The sequence below is a fragment of the Apaloderma vittatum genome, unplaced genomic scaffold (genome assembly GCF_000703405.1).
Source record: "Apaloderma vittatum isolate BGI_N311 unplaced genomic scaffold, ASM70340v1 scaffold2437, whole genome shotgun sequence".
NCBI lineage: Eukaryota > Metazoa > Chordata > Aves > Trogoniformes > Trogonidae > Apaloderma > Apaloderma vittatum.
In genome coordinates this window covers 58,615-79,507 of record NW_009727636.1, presented here as the reverse complement: position 1 = coordinate 79,507, position 20,893 = coordinate 58,615, and the positions used below count along the sequence as shown (strand labels likewise).

General features: G+C 36.2%; 1 protein-coding gene across 1 annotated transcript in view; it reads right to left on the bottom strand.

Moving 5' to 3' along the window:
- Nucleotides 1-5,250: 5,250 nt before the first annotated feature.
- The window catches only part of IGF1 (insulin-like growth factor 1 (somatomedin C)), a gene marked incomplete at its 3' end in the record, with an annotated part of 42,952 nt that continues 27,309 nt past the window's right edge, over nt 5,251-20,893 (bottom strand). The window contains exon 3 of the mRNA XM_009873727.1: nt 5,251-5,432. Coding sequence (XP_009872029.1) covers nt 5,251-5,432 — 182 coding nt within the window. The remainder of the gene's footprint in view (nt 5,433-20,893) is intronic.

Genomic DNA, 20,893 nt, shown 5'->3' with positions numbered 1-20,893 from the left:
TAGCCTTAAATTGGTGAGAAATTTGTGCCACTGGTTCTGTGATATTCCTTAATTCAAAAAGGTCACAGCCTCCCCTCATGTATACTATTGTTGTCGAAATAATTCAATTATTTCCTTTGCTTGAAAGGAGAACATTTGTTTTTCAAAGTTCTATTCATTGGTTCTCCAAATTGCTGTTAAAATTTAGTTCACTTAAGGGCAAATCGACTAAACTTTTAGTAGCATTTCTCAGAAAAGAAAGAAAAGAATGAAAGAAAAGCTAGATGGAACCATGTACACTGAATTAATTTCCTTTCTTGGTCCTATTTTGCAGTTTAAAAATCTAAATGTAAACAATATAAAAGAAGGATGAAACTATTACTTTGCTTTCCAACATAAGTAAAGAAGTTTCTCCCTGTTCCTTACTTCTACCTTACTAGCTCCTGTATTTGCTCATTAAATAAGATTTTAATCTGAAAGCAGTACCAAAAACTATTCTCGTATTTTTAGGTTAAAAAATATCTTGATCTGTAATGTGCTTTGATTTAACAACTGTTCTCTTTGTTAAAAATTCAGAGACATCTTTCTTGGGTTTAGGTATGCTGACAGGTTATTATGTTGCCTCGTATGTAGTAGTGTCTGCTCATATACATAACTAACTGCAAATAAGGTAGAAATTTGTAATGGATTCGTATTATGCAGTTGATCACTTCTTATTTTTTATCAGTTCTGGCAGGATGAATACCTAAGTGTATCTCATTTTTTAGCACTAAGAATTCTGTTGAAAGCTTTCAACAAAGTATTCAAATAGCAAGTAAACAAAACAGGCTTTGGTTGTGCATATTTGATGAGTGATCAGTACATCAGTAAACCACAGATCCTGCAGGTTGGTAAGATTTCTTTCTTAATTCCTTTTTTTTGTGAATTTGTAAAGTATGCCGTATATATAATACCCCTAATTATATCATAACTATCTGTTTATTTTTTACTTTTCAGTATACATTTATTTGTGAGTAAAGGTCTTAGAACAGGAAAAATAATGGTCCTATAAAGAAAGAAATATTTTGTTTGTTAGCTACAAACAAAAGTCTATACATAGAGTGTCTGATGATATTAAAACTACATTTTGGCCTTATAGCAGCAAATAGACATTTTGGGGGTTCCCAGGCCACACTGATCATTCAGTGGCTGGCCCTCATCATTCAGATTTGTATGTGTAGATTGACAACACATGTTTGTGATGGAATGACTAAAGATCAGCATTAACATAACCTCTAAGCAGAACAGTCCTGATCCGTTCAACTAAGTTATTCTACTAATTTGTGCATAGAAGGAATGATCTGCTCAAGGAACTGGGAAAGTAGAGTACTTACAAAAACACTTAAACCAAAAGCCAAATCCTGGATTTGCCAATTTAAAAAGTTATGAGGAGATGCCATATAAAAACTACACTGGAATTATAAAAACCATAAGAAACTGATTTTGTATGAAATCTGCGAGTAACTGTACAACATCTTATATATTCCAGTTAATCTTGCCTTAAATCGTGAATCTAAATAAGAAAATACTAAAGAGGCCATATATATTGTACTATATATGTATTCACTTTATAACATTTTTCTCTTATATTAAGAGAGAAAAATATTCTAAAACAGAAAAAAATCAAACCACTCAACTGAAAAATAATTATCTTTTAGTATATTTATTTTTTTCATTAAAATCAGTGACATATCAGTACTGTGCATTAGCTAAATGTATTCATGTTGGGGGGAGCCTATCCAAAGAAGAAAGCATGAACATAGCATTGCTTTTCTTAATGAAGGCATGTACAGCTGACTGAAAAAAAAAAAAAATTACATGAGAGTGTGTATTTCTGTTTCCTCAATTGAATTTTCTCCATCTACAGATACTAATGAAAATTTTAGAGGGTTTTTTCCCCACCAGGTTTCTTTTATTTTATCGCCAAGTTCACATCAAGAAGCATTTGTGATTTTTCTGGTTTTGTTCAAGTGCTATCTTCTCCTTTTCACATGCATTTTCTTTAAAGGTGTTGATTTCTTTAATATTATTTTTTCTCTAATTTTATTTTCTCTTCCCTTTTCTCAAAATCCTGCCTTTTCCATGTGATGCACCATGGTTCATTCAGTTCTTCAACATTTCTCATCTTTTCAGCCTCTTCTATTTAATTCCCTTCCTTTTCTTTTCCTCTGATCCTCGTTGGCCTTTAACTGCCCTTTTTTGCCTTTTGATTTTCTCTCCTTTTAATTTTCTGGATGATTTCTTCTGCAGCTAGGTTGTCTCAATTACTACATAGTTCCTCTAATTTTTTTCTTCCTCCAGTATTCCCTCTTGAATACTACCTCCCCTGTTGTTGCAGAAAGACTCAAGGCCTTTCTTCTGTTGCTTCCTGTTTGTAAGAAAAGTGTTTTCCAGCCTATCTTTTGAACTGAGAAAAGGACAGCTGCCTAAAGAATGACATCATTCCTCAGCCCTCCAAGGAAAGTGTTGTGGAGATCCATCAGAGAACTGGCAGGTATCTTGTCTCCTTTTACTTGAAGTTACAGTATGTTTTACGCATCACCTTAGCAACAAATATGGGAAAGAGCACACAAATTACTGGCCAAGACTATTTTTTTTCTTTTCCCGCAAGCCTTAAAAATGCTCACTGAGCCGCTTTCTATCATTTACGAGCAGTCCTGGCTAAACAGGGAGGTCCCCATGGACTGGAGGTTTGCAGATGCGACGCCTATCTACAAAAGGGGTCAGAAGGAGGATCCAGGGACCTACAGGCCTGTCAGCCTGACCTCGGTGCTGGAGAAGGTTATGGAGCAGATCATCTTGATCTGAAGTTTATGGAGCAGATCATCTTGAGTGCCATCACATGGCAGGTACAGGACAACCAGGTGATCAGGCCCAGTGAGCATGGGTTTATGAAAGGCAGATCCTGCTTGACCAACCTGATCTCCTATAAGGTGATCTGCTTAGGGGCTGAGGGAAAGGCTGTAGATCTTGTCTACATGGATTTTAGCAAAGCCTTTGACACTGTTTCCAACAGTATTTTCCTGGAGAAACTGGCTGCTCATGGCTTGGATGGTAAAAAACTGTCTGAGTGGCTGGGCCAAAAAAGGGGTGGTGAATGGAGTTACATCCAGCTGGCAGCCGGTCACAAGTGGTGTTCCCCACAGGGTGGAGTATTGGGACTGGTTCTAATATCTTTATCCATGATCTGGATGAGGGAATCACATGCACCCTCAGCAAGTTTGTCCACAATGCAAAGTTGGGCAGAAATATTGATCTACTTGAGGGAAGGAAGGCTCTGCAGAGGGATCGGGACAGGCTGGATCAATGGGCCGAGGACAATGGTATGAGTTTCAGCAAGGCTGGATCCTGCACTTGGGTCACAAAACCCCCAAGCAATGCTACAGGCTTGCGGAGAAATGCCTGGAAAGCTGCCTGGTGGAGAAGGACCGGGGGGTGTTGGTCAAGACCTGGCTGAACATGAGCCAGCAGTGTGCCTAGGTGGCCAAAAAGGCCAACGGCATCCTGGCCCATATCAGAAATCTTGTGGCCAGCAGGAGTAGGGAAGTGATTGTGCCCCTGTACTCAGCACTGGTAAGGCCACACTTTGAATCCTGTGTTCAGTTTTGGGCCCTTCACTATAAGAGAGACATTCAGTTGCTGGATTGTGTCCAAACAAGGGTAATGAAGCCGGTAAAGGGTCTCAAGAACTAGTCTTATGAGGAGTGGCTGAGGGAGCTGGGGTTGTTTAGACTGGAGAAAAAAAGAGGCTGAGGGGAGACATCACTCTCTACAACTGCCTGAAAGGAGGTTGTAGAGAGATGGGGGACAGTCTCTTCTTGCAAGTAACAAGTGATAGGACAGGAGGAGGTGGCCTCAAGTTGCACCAGGGGACATTTAGGTTGGATATTAGGAAAAATATCTTCATTGAAAGGGTTGTCAAGCATTGGTACAGGCTGTCCAGCGAACTGATTGAGTCACCATCCCTGCAGGTATTTAAAAGACGTGTAGATATATTTTCTTGCTTATAGTTGAGCTCTACCTGAAGATGAGTTCACTTGTTTTCACGTGTGTTTTGAGATTGTCACAGCTAAGGTGATACTTCCTAGGAAGTATCATACAGCCATTTTTTTAAAAGGCTGAAAACTCTTGAGGGAAAGGTGAAAAGTTTCCTGTGGAAAAGGAAATGGGTGCTGGAATGATTACAACTGTTCTTTTCATAAAGATGATAGTAAAGAAATTAGTACATAGTGCTGGCTTCCTGACTTCCGGGGAAATCTTAGGATTTCATGCAGTTCTATTTCTTACAAAAAAATTTCACATAATTGCAGGAGTGGAGCCAACTTATGTGTAGGACAGATAGGGTCGAGAGCAATAAAATATATCACTAGAGGCTTACAGTATATGATAACGTTTAGAAGAGATGTTCAGAACTCGAACAGGAGAGACAACTAGACATGATCTCACTGGTAGTCTAGACTACGAGCTTTCTGAACTTGCAGAAAGGTGAGTTTTAACTATATATATGTGCAGTATTTCTAGTATAACAGGAACCAAAATCTGGATACTCTCAACTCCACAACTATGAAAATAATATCAATGAATACTTGAAGTGCTTGGATAAATACATATTAAACATTAAATAGCTAAAATGAAGTATGTAATAATTGCAGCAATTATCCAGTTAATTTATTTCTGATAAATAAAACAGAAGAGGCCAAAATACTGAGGAAATAAAAAAATCAGTTGTTCATTTACATGTAAAATGTATAGAAGAGCTGTGTTTTCCCTCCTGATCACTCACTCTGCCTCTTCCTGACAAGGAAGGATGAGTGAAGAGGTTCTGGATAAACCAGTTGCTAAGCATTCAGTGTTTGGTTTCTCATTTGAAAGAAAAGTGCTTTTCAAAGCACTCTTAAGTGCTATTTACGCTTGGATGATACGAGTACTTGTCATTTACACCCAGTATCAGGATAAAGCTTCACAACTACTAGTTTAGCAATTCCCTGTTTTAGTCAGCGTTCTGAGAGATGAGATAGAACATACTTCATTTCCTACGTTTTTCCTACCACAGACATTCTTTTCCAAAACTTCAGTAAATCTCAGTGGGCAGAACATCCTAAATCCTAGCGGGCAGAACACATAAGTTGTTTGATATTACCAGTCTTAATAGAATTTTCCTTCTTTAAATTAAGTAGAGGGGCTTGTTTGTTTGTTTGTTTATTTGTTTGGTTTTTTTCCAGCCTGGCCTACCTTTTGTGCTTTTGGCATGTCAGTGTGGCGCTGAGCACGTACAGAGCGTGCAGATTTAGGTGGCTTTATTGGAGCACAATACATCTCCAGCCTCCTCAGGTCACAACTCTGGAAGCAGCATTCATCCACTATTCCCTTGTGGTGTAAGCGTCTACTGCTGGATCCATACCCTGTGGGCTTACCTATTCAAAACACAAATGGAAAGTTTTTATGTTAGAAAGAAAATGCAAAGAACTCAGAGGCAATCATTTTAAGCTGCATTATTTTAACTGAATCATCAATGACACTTGTCGAGTCTGCCTGTGTGTATCTATTGTAAGATCCTGTTCTCTGATGCGATTTCAAAAGATATTGCTGGAAATGTCCAACTTTAATCTCTGTCCACGAGTGTTTGCTATTTAAGCATTTGAGATAAACTGTATCTTCTTAGAAAAGTTCAAGATTTTCTTGAACTGTCTTGGCATCAAAAATGGAGAGACAGGAAGTTGAGATAAGCCTTGCAAAGGAAATTTACCCTCTAGCTTTTGGATGAAAACTGATTGTTGAGCTGACTGAGGTAGCTGATGTTTAAAGATCATAGATCACGCCTGTGTTGTAGGCAAGTGTTTTCTAATGAAAAAGGCTACACTGAGCCACTATATGTAGTCAGTGTGTTCCAAAGCGGAAATAAATACTGTATACCACTGCAAGCTCAAAAACTAGCGGGAAGCAGGAAATAAGGTAACAAAGTAACCAATGAAATGCTGCAAAAATAGGAGGATGGTTAATGGAACAGATAAAGGCAGATTTTATATTCTATAAGTTTGCACAGTATAGGAAATGGGACTGACATAACATGTTCTTCCCTGTGATTTGTGATTGCACTGCGCATTTGTAGAAAGTGCTTGATAGGAAAATGTTTTGCATTCTTCACTCAGCTTCCGTACAGGTTGACATTTTCATTCACAGAACTCTTACCCTCTTTCTTTTTATTTTTTCCCCCCAGTGATTTATGATTTCTTTAATAACTGTTGATTTCTGTGCTATACTATACAAAGACTACAGTACCGTTATTTCCTGGGCTTGTTTGTGTGCAGCCCAGTTGGATAGTCACCATGTTATGACTAACTAGAAATGAAGAAACAGTAAATTCACAAAAATAAGTAGTTGCTTACTTACTATGTCTATTTTAAAATTACGGTAGAAGTTGGTTTCAGAGAGTAAAATTCTGAAAAGATTAAATGTTTTGTTTTGACATTTTCAGCAGTAAATATTTCCATTTACAGAATGATCTGCATTGGTTAAGAACCCAAAAATATGGGAAAAAAAAGGAAAGAAAATTGCACCAAGAGCCAAAAAATGAAGTAACTCAGTTTAGTCAGCTCTACCAATTTTTTTCTTTGTATTTTTTTTCACTTCAGTTTTATCACTGAGATCAAAATTCTGTTTTTCACAACATTTGGCAGGACTTGACATTTTAAGAAGTTACTCAAGCTAGAAAAAGGATAAGATTATTAAAAAAAAAAGAAAGAAAATTCAGATTCTCTTTGGAAAATTATTGCCTCCAATGCTTATACAACAAATTCTAGGTTAATATCCATATATGTGTTCTGCAGTTGTCGATTTGAAGACAACATCCCATTTTGGAATTCTGTGTAATTAAAACATACGTCCACGGATGTGAAACCCTTGAGGCCTGAGTATATCTGTAAATAAAAAGACCTCTAGTGGTAAAGTGTGTCTAATATTTTAGCCAGCAATACAGTCAGCTAAGAATTAACTATCCCTATGAGCTTTGTAAACCCAGAAAATAACTTTTTAAATGTCTTTTTTTTTAGGGTCTATAAATTAAACAAAAAGAAAAACATGCTTACTTAGCAGATTGCAGTCCACTGAGAGCCTTTATTCTGTACATTGCCTGCTAAATTATTTGTTTCATAAGACTAAACAGAACAGCAAGCCAGGAGTAATTACAGTAATATCTTGATTTGTCTGTGTGTCTGTGTGTGTTGTTTTTTGTGTATCACTGAGAAATATTATAAATAAGACACAGAGTTTTGAGGGTTTTTTTCCAGACAATTTTCATTCACTGAGTTATAATATAAAGTTCAATCTTTTCCTAGGAGATTTTTCTGAATTCTGTTGATCAGGTTGTCTTAGCCTGACACTTTTAAAATTTAGCAGTCATGATAAAATGTGGAATGTCATTAACTGTGTGGGATATCCAGAGCTGTTCCATGTTTTGTCTTGTTTCCATTTAAAACATTGAAGGACAAATTCTATTCCTGGACATGCAGATGTAACGCTTCTCAATATATCCAGCTGAGCTGTAGGTACAAATAGTTGATTAGTTAAGCTTACCTTTCTTTTCTCAGTCTGCCAATTTTTCATAAGCAAACACACTCTAAAAGCTTCTGTTCAAGAATTTTCCTTTAAATGGTATTTCAGAGCAGCTAACAGGCACAGAGGCGTGGTTGATTCCCTGGCTACTGCTAATAGTAGAAATAAGGATGGACAGGTCATTGGTTAGTGTCATGTGGCTTATCATGACCCTCCTACCTAGAAGTTTCCTATTAAATTTTTTTAACATCAAACCAATAGAAGATTTCAGGATTAATAATATTTTGTACTTCTAAGAATCTTACAAATGCTCTTTATGATATTCATGTCGGCTAGGTAATACTGCCTCTAGATGACAAAATTTAGAATCAATAAGATAAAATGTGTTGGCCAGGAACTTCAGTGAGTTAACAACAGAACTTGATAAAGTCTTTCTTCCATGAGTAACAAGGTTATAGCAATAGCAAGAGTATAAATGTCTACAGCAATAACAAGACTATAAATGTCTAATGACTGATAGCAGCAATTTTTATGGGATCCATTGAAATATGAAGGGGTTATAAAGGAAATAGTCAAATGAAGTGTTAAATTTGCAAGATCTCAAAATTTCATTATTTAATATGGTTAATATTTAGCTTTATCATGATTAAAATCAAAGATGAACTCAGTGGTAAAGGTGATTTTATTTCAGAATCTTCCATCTGCTTTAAAAATCAATAGTTCTTTCCAATTTAACTGTGTTGAGCCTTTACTTATACAGCATTGCTTGTATTTTGACATTTTCAGTTTAACTCAGTTATATAATTTGATGCTTTCTTTCCTTAATTTTTTTTGTTACTCAAGACAGAAGATAAAAACAGCGACATGTAACAGTTTATATAGTATTCTATCAGTTTATCACTATAATGTCTTGTGCAAAATTAATGACTTTTTAGCAAATACCTTCATTTCAACAAGAATATATTTGATTGTTTTTGACAGTGCATAGAGGAACTAGAGCCATGTACTCTAACTTTTAATAATATCACTCATTTATTTGTGTATGTTATCTTCCAGATAAGTCAAGGAGGCACTTACACAATTATTTTATTAGTCGGAAGTTGTCATTCTCGAGTTTCATTCTCACCTAGCTACTATCATGTTGTGTGACTATATGTGAGATTTATCAGTGTCTGAATTTAAGCATTTATGAAATTGATAGAGTACTTCAAATAACCTATGAAGCACTGTCTGCCTTATCTAGTAATAGATGGCAACATTTCTCCTGCACTATTATTTGCATAGATACTTAATGCAAAACCTAAATAAAGAGAATAAATAAATAAATAAATAAATAAAGAGGAAAAAAACACAGAAAAACTATTCTTTTCCAGTAATCATGACTGTGGACTTAACTTTTGATAAATATCTGATGTCTAAATCAATTTTAAACCGATATATTTTAAATTGCTGCTGTCTTCTTCAGCACTACAGCATACAAAGATGCTATCACAGACAAAGATGAGATAAGGAATTACAAGGAGACACTATCACTTTTACAGATGTTATCACTATTTCATAGAATCGTAGAATCATAGAATGTCAGGGTTTGGAAGGGACATCTAGAGATCATCTAGTCCAACTCCCCTGCCAGAACAGGATCACCTAGGGCAGGCGCATCTTGTTCTGGAAGGACTTCAGGATCAGATAGTCCCAGTTTATCAAGTTACCAAAGTATGCACTTAGATTTAGGCAAATGTTCAAGCTCTTAACACGGTCTGTTGGACTAAAGTACATACTCGACAGTAAGCACATGCCTGAGTGCTCTCCTACATAGCGACTGACGTAACTAAGCACTTAAGTTAATTTCTAGACCAAAATCCATACTCGTAAATAAACGCCTGGTGGTTCTGCATTTAATACCAGTTTTCTGTTCTTTAATTTTTTTTTAATGACATTGCCTTAAAATACTGACTGATCCTGCTGTGTCAGTATGATGGGCACCCACATAGTTCTTTCTCATCTTTCTGACACAATTTGAGTGCTGCCTTCCAGCTGCTATCAAAAAGTTCCCTATATTTACTCAATCTTCAAAGTGCTGCCTGTGGACATATAACAGTTCTAGGCATTCCTTTTTGCTGACGTACACTGATTTCCTTGGAGGTTTCTTTCCTTCTTTGTCAGCTCCTAGCTCAAAAGAGGTTTCATATCACGTAGGTCAAAGTTTACTTATTAGAATTTTTGGCTTCTATTTAATCTACTGTAGCAAGTATGTGAATGTTTCTTTCCATGTGCTACAAGCAGATATAAAATCTCATCACACTGTTCTAAAGTCCCCTGAAGGCGGGCCAAGGTACGGAATTGCAGTGGTTAAACAGCTGGCTTCTGTACTAACAGCACTTCCCTTTAAATAATGCAAAGTCAGTGGAGCAATTCATCAGGGCTTGTTTACTCTTCTTTGTTTCCCCCCTTCCCTCCAAAACATCTCTGATGCTGCTATTGGCCCTACTCTACTGATGATTTTAATGCGAGAACCACTGGTGTTGGTGGACTATGGAATTTTCAATTGTCAAACTATCTAGGCATTCTGTGGAGAATTACAGTCTACTATTGTAGCATATAAGGTTAGAAATTAGATGAGATATAGCCCAGGATAAACACAAGAGCTAATCTACTCTTCAGAGGGCTCTAGGAAGTGCTGCGGTAATGTGTCCTGGAGCTTTTATATGACTCTTTATATTTGCTGTACATAACGTCTTTTTTAGCCTGGCAGTTAAATCTGAGAATGCCATTTAGACTATAATTCAGAAAAAATCATAAATCTGAAAAACAGTGAATTGATTTGTAACGTACTACTAGAGTCAACCTTCAGCTACAACTGCAGCTTTTAAAGTAATGTGAAAGGCTACTGACTTATTAATGTAGTATCATCTCGTACTGAGATATTCAAAATGTTTCCATCAAAACATCATGGTAATATTATTTGCACAATTTTGAAGCACTGATAGCAGTTTTGGGGTACCTCTGAGAGGGATCATCTTGAGAAGTGTGATGAGATAGGGGTAAATAAGAAAAAAAAGTTTCTCATCACACTTCTCCAGTTCATAACTTCCAGTATCTGGATGTATATGAGCATCGTATGAGGTAGTAGGTTGATCAGACAGAAAGTTCTCAACAAGGTTGAGAGTCTCTGGCACTATATGTAGTAACTAAACAAACACACGCTGAACACTAGACCCAGACCGGGAGCTGTTATCTGGGCTATATCGCATGGAGTATCTGCCCTATAGCGGCACAGAAGACTGGGGATGAAGAGTTTGAGATTCGCCTTGCACAGCTTTACTATCTGAAAATTAGGGATCTAGTTTAAGGTAGTCAAGTCAACAAGCAGATGTGTCTAAACAGTGATTTATTCCTGTTCTGAATGCTAGAGATAAAGCTACTTGATCTAGTCTTGGAGTATATGCACAACTACTTCTAGGTAACTGAACTCAGAGAAAATGAATTCCGTTGAAAGTGATTTGTCCTGAATCATAAAATGTGCATCATTAGTGGAACACAAAACCATTCTCTTTTATTTCCATTCTAACAATTAATTGTCATGACACATACTGTGCTAAAAAGCATACCAGCCGGTCTGCTGTTTAACTGTGTGCCTCTGTCATTCTTTGACCATGTTCTGTATATCAGAGTAGTATTGTTGTCTATTTTTGCATTATAAATGCATGCATATGCAAAATAAGAAATTGTTGATATCACTTTTCATCTCCTTGTGATCTTAGACAAATGGTTTAATGTTATACTGGTAATACTTCTTGAGGGTACTCTGGAATTTCTAATCTGTATTTGGAAAATTGTGCGTCAATGTTCAATCAGCAGGAAATGCCTATATTTTGATACTTCTGTGAACTGCTAAAACAAACAAACAAACAAGAAAACAACAATCTTGTGAACTGTTGTAAAGTCCTTTAACAGAAATACCTCAAGGTTTGAATGTTGTAAAGTAGGCAATCTGTTTTTCATGCAAATAAGTTGCATGCATTTTGCAGTTACAATATTTAATATTTAGCTTCCATTTTCTTTTAATGTTTTGTTAGTGCCAAAAAATAATTGTGCTTAGGCTGACTTTTGTTTGTATTCATCAAAATGAGCATATATTAGCATTTATAAATGCTCAATGAATGGATGCTCTAGCTCAGAAGTCTAATTTAATATGCATGAGAATAGAGGATAAGCTTTATCAGTATGCACAAGTAAAAGCTTTATGAAAACATATGCATTTGTTCATACTGAGATATTGCACTACAGCTACTGCTTTGTGGAATACTGGATTGCATTAATTACTCACTTTAAGGTGAGAAGATGTTTGCTCATTGTTAAAGACTTTTTCCTCTGAAAGTCTAAGTGAGTAAGACTGGGAAAGCATAGGCACTCTGTACTGATCTGTAAGAGAGATCTACCAAGACTTCACAGAGTGTTTTGCCTAAATAATGAAGATTTATAAGCTGCACCTTATGAAGAAATGAAAACTCTCTGATATTTCAAATGGAGAGGAAGACAGCTATTTCACTTCTTTAAAGTCAGTTAGCAACAAATGTATATTCCAAAAGATGTCTTAATTTTTAATCTGTATGTCTGTGTTTATTTAGTCTGCCACACAGTTAAATAAGGTGGTTTTTTTTTCCTCTAGAAATATGCTCTCAGAAGCATTTTGTTTTTCATTGCGAAATCAATTGGAAAAGAAGTCCTAAACTTATTTCCAAACTATGCCACTTGTAAAAATTTTACTCTCACATATAGCTGCATTATGCTCTGCCCCTTTTTACACATCACTGCTTTGGAGGCCATTGAGTATCCTAAGCATGTGATAGAGCCATTATGTTTCACACAGTAGTTCTTAAGCCAACTGCAACGTGTGAAGAGGAAGACCTATAGCTTTGTGAGTATTGCACTGGGATATGAAACAGAAATCTTAGAGTTTATAATTCTTTTGAGAAAAAAAAAAGGCAGAAAGAGAGGGAAACAATATAATGTATTATTTTACACCGGTTTGGTGCTCCAGAGGTGAAAACCTTGCCAACCTAGCACAATTTACAAGCCTACGTCAGATTCCAGAGCTGGAAAGTGCCAGGTGCTGCCAAAAAGTATATACTTTGGCAAGGAAAATGCTTTGCTGGAAAGAAATTCACTATTGCAAGAATAGCCAGGTTTATCAGGGTTTAGGATAAGATAATTAGAAACCAGTAGGTCCTTGTTACATTAGAATATTTCCCCCTACAATGCATCAAGGAAGACAATGGTAGTATAGTCATCCATCCATAATGAGAATATACTCTTTCCTTGTATATGGTTTCACAGTAAACAATCACTGCTTACCCTTGTTTGTGGTGGGAGGATGATCAGTCCTGATAGGACCTCTCTGACCCTTCTTATCCCATATCCAAGGTAAATCTCCCTTTTATTTGGAATACCAAATGAATAACAATGCAAAAAACATAACTGGTTTTGACTGAAGTCACTGGGAAATGTTTTACTGCAGTCAGGATTATGTCCTGATGAATCAGGTGCCAGAAGTTAGTTATATATAACTTGATCCAGTCTATTAAAATCAATGAAAAGACTCTCACTGCTCTTTCGCATCAGACTAATAATGAATAAACACTTGTTTTCTCTTTCATCCTTACAGCTCAGTGCGTGAATACTGTATAAGTGGCATCTAGAGAGATTTGCAGGGAATGGATGCAATGTGATTCCTTGAAGAAGGTAAGAACAAAAGAAGACTGATGTACAATATGTAGCAGAATGACTGCTGTGTTGTTAATGCCACTGGCCACATAACAAGCAGTACATTGCTTTGCACTGTGTAATCAAGATTTTTATCTCTATAGGTAGTCTTTCTCAGCTGTATTCTGAGAAACAAAAAAAAATAACAAACGACAAATGTGGCGCTCTTGTTCCTGCATTTTGGAGTCATTGTCTGCTTAGAGGCAGAAGGTGTGAATGGTTGTCGTATTAAGTATCTCCTCTCTACCACCTTTCACACTCTCCAGGAGTGCATTTATTGGCACATGTTACAATTTTTGTTTCTGTTTATACAGCAGTAGCACTTACAGGAGGGCAGGCAGTTAAGCTGTAAGCTAGAGCTCTTTATTAAGGTCTGATATCATTGCCGAGGGCTTTGTCGGAAGGAAGCATCCAACCTTGTGCAATGATGCAGCAACAGAGCATAAGGAATAACGATTCAGCTTTGTACCTGTGCAGTATTGTCTGAATCTTGTTTATATTTTCAGTTACTGAACTTTTCTGTACAAGTCAGAATGATATTACTTTAATTACTTCAAAAATTACTTTAAGCATGGTAAGATGACTTAATGCTTTTGGTAAAAGTCCAGCAGGTAGTTTTCTTATGGCCAACATTTTAAATGTGAATTACGTTCCAGAAAGCTTATTTTTGATTGTCTGCTGCTTTTGGCATGTTGAGATACTTTTACTTATGGAGATTGGCTTACAAGATTCATGATTAACAAGGAAAAATTAACCACTACATTCAGAAAGGGAATTAAGACAGAAAGATTCTATCTTCATTGATTTTAAACAGTGCTTTAACTTAAATTAAGAGTGTTCTTTGCAGAGAAAGACTGTACTTCATTTGAGTAATATTTATGGAATCTACCTATTAATTATTTTCACAGGAGAAGGCTGTGACAGTGCCACGAATGAAATCTGCATCAATATAAGCATGAGGTCAATGCTTTAACTATACACCTGTCTTCTTTTAACCTTATTTTTGAGTCAGTGGGGCATGTAAAAATCTAATCTTGAAATGAGACATCAGTTTGAGGTCATGATGCTCCTGTTAAGCTTGTCTAATGAGATAAAAGAAAAAGTGAAACTTTCCAGCAGAGTACATGGTCATTGGGGAGTGAGGATGAAGGCACTGGGACGAGAAAAGGACAGTGAGTTGTGTCTGGAAACAAACCCGGGACAAAACCCAGCTAAAATATGCTGCTATGCTTGATTCACCTTTCATGCACACTGGTTTTCTACCAGTTGGAACTCCATTCTTTGATGATTTAGTACTGCAATAGGAGCTAGAAGAATCACTTTTAGTGACAGGAACGTAAAGAAAAAGAAATCACTGCTGAGTAATAAATGAAACTACTCTTGGTCTCCTTGAACATCCCGCTCACCTTGTTATTACCGAGGACATGCAGGGGGATTATAAAGGAACACTGGTATAGTACAGGGAGAAATTGGATCCAGTACAACATCCTAAATACCAAAACTGCAGTTTCTGCAGGATCACTGAAAATGGAATTTCTTATAGACAGTAAAGTTGGTTTATGAAGAAAATAGGAAGTAATCCTTCTTTTACAAGGCTGACAATGCCCTCTCCAGTCATGGTTTTTAAAAGGAAATGTGGTTTCTAAGTAGAATTTTTAAGTTTTCACTTGCTAAGTTTCAATGGCCTTTTCAAGGAAGTTCAAATGTTTTAAAAGTTCATTTCCATTTAAACAGAAGTTTTTCTAAGCAGACAGAATTATTCTTTACTTTTACTATTTCCTTTCCAACTTATTTAGACTTGATTAACACTTGAAACCTCCACATCAGTTAAAGATATTTTTCAATGTCTTCTCTTATTTGGCAATCTTCTTGTCCCCTGGTTTCTCTAGGTTTGTGCCGCAGGACAAACAGGAATACTATAAACTTTAAAAGTGTTTTGGAAAGGTTGAAGTTGTTTCAGCCTCTCACTTATTTTGGGCTACAACTTTGTGCATCCACTATAATGTAACCAGGAGAATCCTGTTCTGCAGGAAACAGGTAGGATGAATATGTACACTTAAAATGGTTCAGACTTTTTCATTTATCATATTGGTGTACTAATGTGTAAGCTTAATGGTGACTCTAAAATTGCTATGTCTGTTACATGTGCTTCAGTTTATGCAATCATTGTTACTAATACTGGGCCAGTGTTTTTGCGTATCAGGACATCAATTACATCAGGCTGAGCTTATCCCTCCTCAGGAGCTATAGTGGTTATATGAGGAAAAAAAAAAGGATTATGGAATAATGAAAAAAGTACCTGTCTTAAGCATACTTTGCCAGTGGAGGGCTTACAAGGTATCACAGAAAAAGAGAACATAGAACCAATTCCTATGAAGTACATTTCTAATTAATCTCTTTCATTCCTATATTGGTTTCTAGAAAGTACAGACATTTTTAATTCTCAAGCCTCCAACACCTATTGTTCAATTTTTATTTCTTTAAATGCTAATAAATCTCGAAGCCTGGAGGACTTTGAAGAAAGATTCTGATATGAGTTGTGTCTGAAAATATTTCTTGGACATAGGCATCAGTGTTAAGGCCTTTTCAAATGTTTTTGTTATGAGTCTTCATATATTTAATTCTGTAGTTACAAGTTATTTATCTATATTTGAAATTAATAATCCACTCTTCAGATATGACATTAAGAGTCAAGACATACAAAGGAAAATTATATTTGGGCATACTCTGTACTTAATCAGATCAAGAGATTATATTTGATTTAATAAGATCATAAATATTTTCAAAGAGCCATCCTTAAGTAGTTAATTGTAGTAAATCCCACAATTAAATCTGATATTGATATACCTGAACTGAACCAAATAAGATAGAAAACAATACTTCCACACAAAAAAACCCCTTATTTGCTTCTTCTATCTAATTTGATACAGAAATGGGCAAATGTCCAGGGAAGGTTAAATCATTTTCAGTTGTTATAGATGTGCAGTTAAAAAAGGTTATGTTTTTTAAAAAATAGCATACTCAAATTAACTTTATTATTAGCTACTCAAATGTCACTAAAAAGTACGATAATCTATACGATTTCCTCTGACACTGCCTCCTAAAATCGCTATTGCATAATTGTGATATTACTTGAAACCTCCTGCACTTTTAGTATTTATATACTTTGAGTGTGAATGTAGATGCCAGCAGTACAATATTTCTTTCTCTTAGGCCTTCTTAACCAAAACTTTTTATAGTTCTTTCCATTGAGAGTGATTTTTGGATAAAATACCACCATTACTCTCACTGAACCATTGGTCAAAATGTATACCAAACAAAAGTTTTCTGTGGTTTGGGAAAGTTGGATTAATTTTTTTTCCCCTTGTTTTTCCTTTTACATTCCTCTGAACTCCTCTTTGCTAGCCAGAAAAAGAGGTGCCAAAATAACCCAAGGAGGCTGTGCAGCCTGTTTGGAAGTGAGAAGTTCAGCAAGTTTAGTAAGAGTGGCTGTTCATGTAAGATTTCCAGCGTAAGGACATTAACCAGGACGATGCTTTAGTTTTGTAGAACTCATTGTCCCCATCTGTGAAACTCAGAAAAGTTTCAGGTCCACATCCAGCATAAAATCCTAAATGAATGTAAAATGAAGTCACTTTCACAATTCTATTTGTCTAAAATGGGTCTGAGTTTTCTCCTCTTTGCTTCTAAATTGTTATCTAAACTACATCTCTTGTGATTTTGCTTAATTATTTGCAGTCTGTCCTCATCTGTCGGTTGCTTATGCCTCTCATGCATTGCTTCTTGTTTTCTTCTAATATCACTTCATAACTTTTCTAACGAATTTCCTAAACTCATTCCAGCATTCTAGGTGTTCTTTGTTTATCCCCCTAGCAGTTAGACAGCAGGACATTAAGTAAGTTGTTGTCAATTTCAACTCTGTAATTGGTTTGACTTTCCATACAGCCTAATAAAACTGCTATGCAATCAACTGTGATCACTCTAAAGTACAAACACAAACTACTGCATGTGGTTTTCTCTATACAGCTTCAGAACAATACTGTTTATAGATGAGACAAATTTAACATATATCTCATTTAGAATTAGTGACAATAAAATACAGTCAACATAAGCAGCATCATCCTTGCTGGTTTTTGCTAATCTTGGTGATACAAAGCATGAATCAAAAGTTTTGATGCAAGAAATAGCTGCATGTTACATACCTGTGTGGGACTGAATCTCTATTTGTCTGTCTCTCTCTAGTTGCAGACTGTGATTTTTCCTAACAGCTACTATGAAGCGTCTTCATAGAATACTACAGGTACCATGGAGGCAAATGCTGCCTCTCCGATGGGTTCTTCTGTCTTCAACTGTATATATCATGTGAATGTTAAACGAATTATATGTTGTAATAATATATATAGTTGTTTTTTTCTCTATCATATGAGATAGGGAGATGGAGCTGCTGTAATGAAGCTATTTCACTAGCAAATAGATCTGAGCACTGGAATTTCCTGAATATCATTTATAGTAGAGAGCAAACTGGCTACCCCTCCAGAAGATTGAAGTGATCAGCACATAATAGATGTACCCTAGTACATAAGGTTTACAAAAAGGATTTCTGTCCTTTAAATGTTTTTAATCAATTGTTCTCAAGGTCTACTGAAAAAATTAAACAAAACATTTATTGACAGGGACTGCATTTTTTTTCTCCATCATTCTCAAGTTTTTGGAGTCCTTTTTCAATCAGAACCAGTTCTACAGCCGCTCACACATTAGCCCTGAAATCACATTGTCTGTAGCAAGCATTAAGACTATTTCTAAGCGTGTATATACACATTTTGTCCTTCCGTGTTGAGATCCAGGAGGTTTTACAATTATTGCATCTTCTGACCAGTGTGTGTTGCTGGAATGCCCAGAGACTGACAGTGGCATTGTCGTCATTGTTTCACTGCGTTATTTTTGTGCAAAATATGGGCGGTAGGTTCAGTTTCTTTTTCACACTAGAGGGCTCCTGTACACTTGGTTTAGGAGTGTGGCAGCACCTACAAGCCAGAGCAGTGGAAACGTGCGGCAGTGGAAGGGTCTGCCTGCACTACAAGACGTAGCAGGCTCACTGTGTCCTCTGTGTCACGATGCTGTCACCTCCCAAGCAGTATCAGAGAGAGTCCGTCTTACCATATAATGTGGGAAGAACAGAAACACCGTGGAAGCCCTTCTGAACAAAGAGAAGTTAAGATTTGCTCCCTGCTCAGATTATACATGCACATCAGAATGCCATAATAAAGTCAGCTGTCAAACTGGAAATCTTAACTTGAATATTTCCTAAAATTATGGTCACTAAGTAAGATTTTGGAGGCGATTGAAAATCTCATCAACTTGTGTTTGTGCTGTTGGAGTGGCTGAGTTCATTTAATTTCAGCAGTGAGACCAGTATTTTTACAAGTTGAAGAAAATGCTTATGCTAGCTCTGCATGTTGCAGTAGTCTTTCCTGTCAGTATATGGATCTTGCACTACAGTGGCTCAGATAACAGACAAGAACTAGAAAGTGAGGAGAAAACTTAACTGTTGAAGGAATGCACCCGCATGTCATAACTCTTCTTGACCTCGTTTAGACTAGAATTTCAGATAGTTTTGACCTCTAGATACAGTACTGGAGTTTGAAAAATAAATTGGTAGAGAAGATGTGCAAATCAAAAAGGAAACCACTTAAATATACATCCCATACTCTGTCCTTTGGCCTCTTTTCTGCATTATTAGTTGTTTTGTTAAATGTCTACACAGAAATTTCTAAGTATTAATTGAGACAGGCTTTCTTAACTTATAGTTTAAATGAAGTCATAAGGTAGAAATCCAGGAAATTTATAGACAAAATAGCTGTATGCTGTAGTTTAGTAACCTTTTAAGTTTCTAAAATAATTGAACTATACTCAGAGTCAGGGGTCATGTAGTTAAGAGTGTTGTCCATTCAAGTAACGATTGCAGAAATTGTTCCCAAAACACTGAGTTATGTTGATATTTTAAAATATTGCTACTGATCTCCACAGCTTAAGCACTTAAGCCTTACCCTGGTTTTTGTCAGCCTCATGCTTGGGAAATGTCACTGAAGTGACAGCTGGTAGAGTGAAGACAAAGAGCAGAGAGGAAGCATTTTAAAATGCTTAGAACATGTTGCAGTATTGTAGAGAGAAAAGATACTAGAAATATAGGAAACAATATATGGCTTTTAAAATCCACAAGGTGGGCCATCCTATGCAAAAGACTGTTTAGTATTGCTCGTAATTAAACTTATATGCATGATAAGCAGTATAGTATATTCATCCGAACTCCTTGCCATTCTTCAATAATGCAGCAACAAGGCAGATTATCTTTTCGCCTACTCCAGGATGACGTCATTGTGCTGATAAGTAGGACTTAGGAAAGGTTTATGTTCTTAGCACTAGAATTATAGAATATAATACTCCTTTTAATACAGTAATTTCTAGGTCTACTAATTTTCAGTGTTTATCTTGCAAGATCATTAGGAAATTCAGAAATAATTTCTCTGGTTTGAGAGAAAAAGAGTGGGGTGAGGTAAGGATAAATAGGCTCTCTGCTGTAGTGCTCCTTTACCACTGCATCACATCTGGCAAGTATCTACAAGGTCTCTCAAAGTGATATGCTGTCAAATTGCTAAGAAATGCGGTCTTTAAAAATTCAAACATATTGTTAGCGTTTTAGTGTTGAAGCTGGTGGTAATTATTGAGTACTATGTCTGTTTCCTAATAGAACAGACGTTCTTAATTTATTATTTCACATTGTAAATTTTCATATGCTGGCTCAAGATAAAATATCAATGATAGGACACTTGTTCTTTCTTCTTATTCAGAAGAAATCAGACATTATTGCACCATGTCCTGTATCTTGCTCAGATTCATTTTGACTCATTTCCTTACAGAAATTTCTGAAACCTCTCCAAACTTCTTCATGGACCATTCATTCATTATTGTCTCAGTGCTCTAGTACAATTATACAAAGTCATATTCAGTGGATGTAGGAGAAAATTAAGAGTTAGCTCTTCTGGATGGGCTATATGGCATCTGGTATAGCTCAAGCTAGAAGCAGTAAGGGGCAGCCCAATCCCTAAAGAACAATTCATCCCGTCTTATTGCACAAAGTGCATGTAAGTGTTTCAAAATTAAGTAACTTCTGCAAAAGCAAACTAAATTGCCCATAACACTGTCACCAACTGAGCAGCAGAACATAAAGTTTGGCAGTCATACATATAAACTATGATTGTTTGGCACCATAACATTGCCATAGGCAGTAATAGTTGGAACAGGTAACAACACACCACCACCTAAACTTCAGATTGCCTGACAATTTCTAAGATAATCTCTGCCTTAATGTTCTTATAACTTAACCAAATCTTAACTGTTTGAGTTTCAGGTTTTATGCACTGTGTGTATTTGGTGAGCTTTTTAGTTTGCTTGATGGCTTATTTTACTCTTTTGTTTTGTTTTGTTTTGATTTGTTTCTTGTAAAAGAATGGGAGAGAGAGAAAGGTGCAGCTAAAACCATCGAGACATTTCTGACAATAAG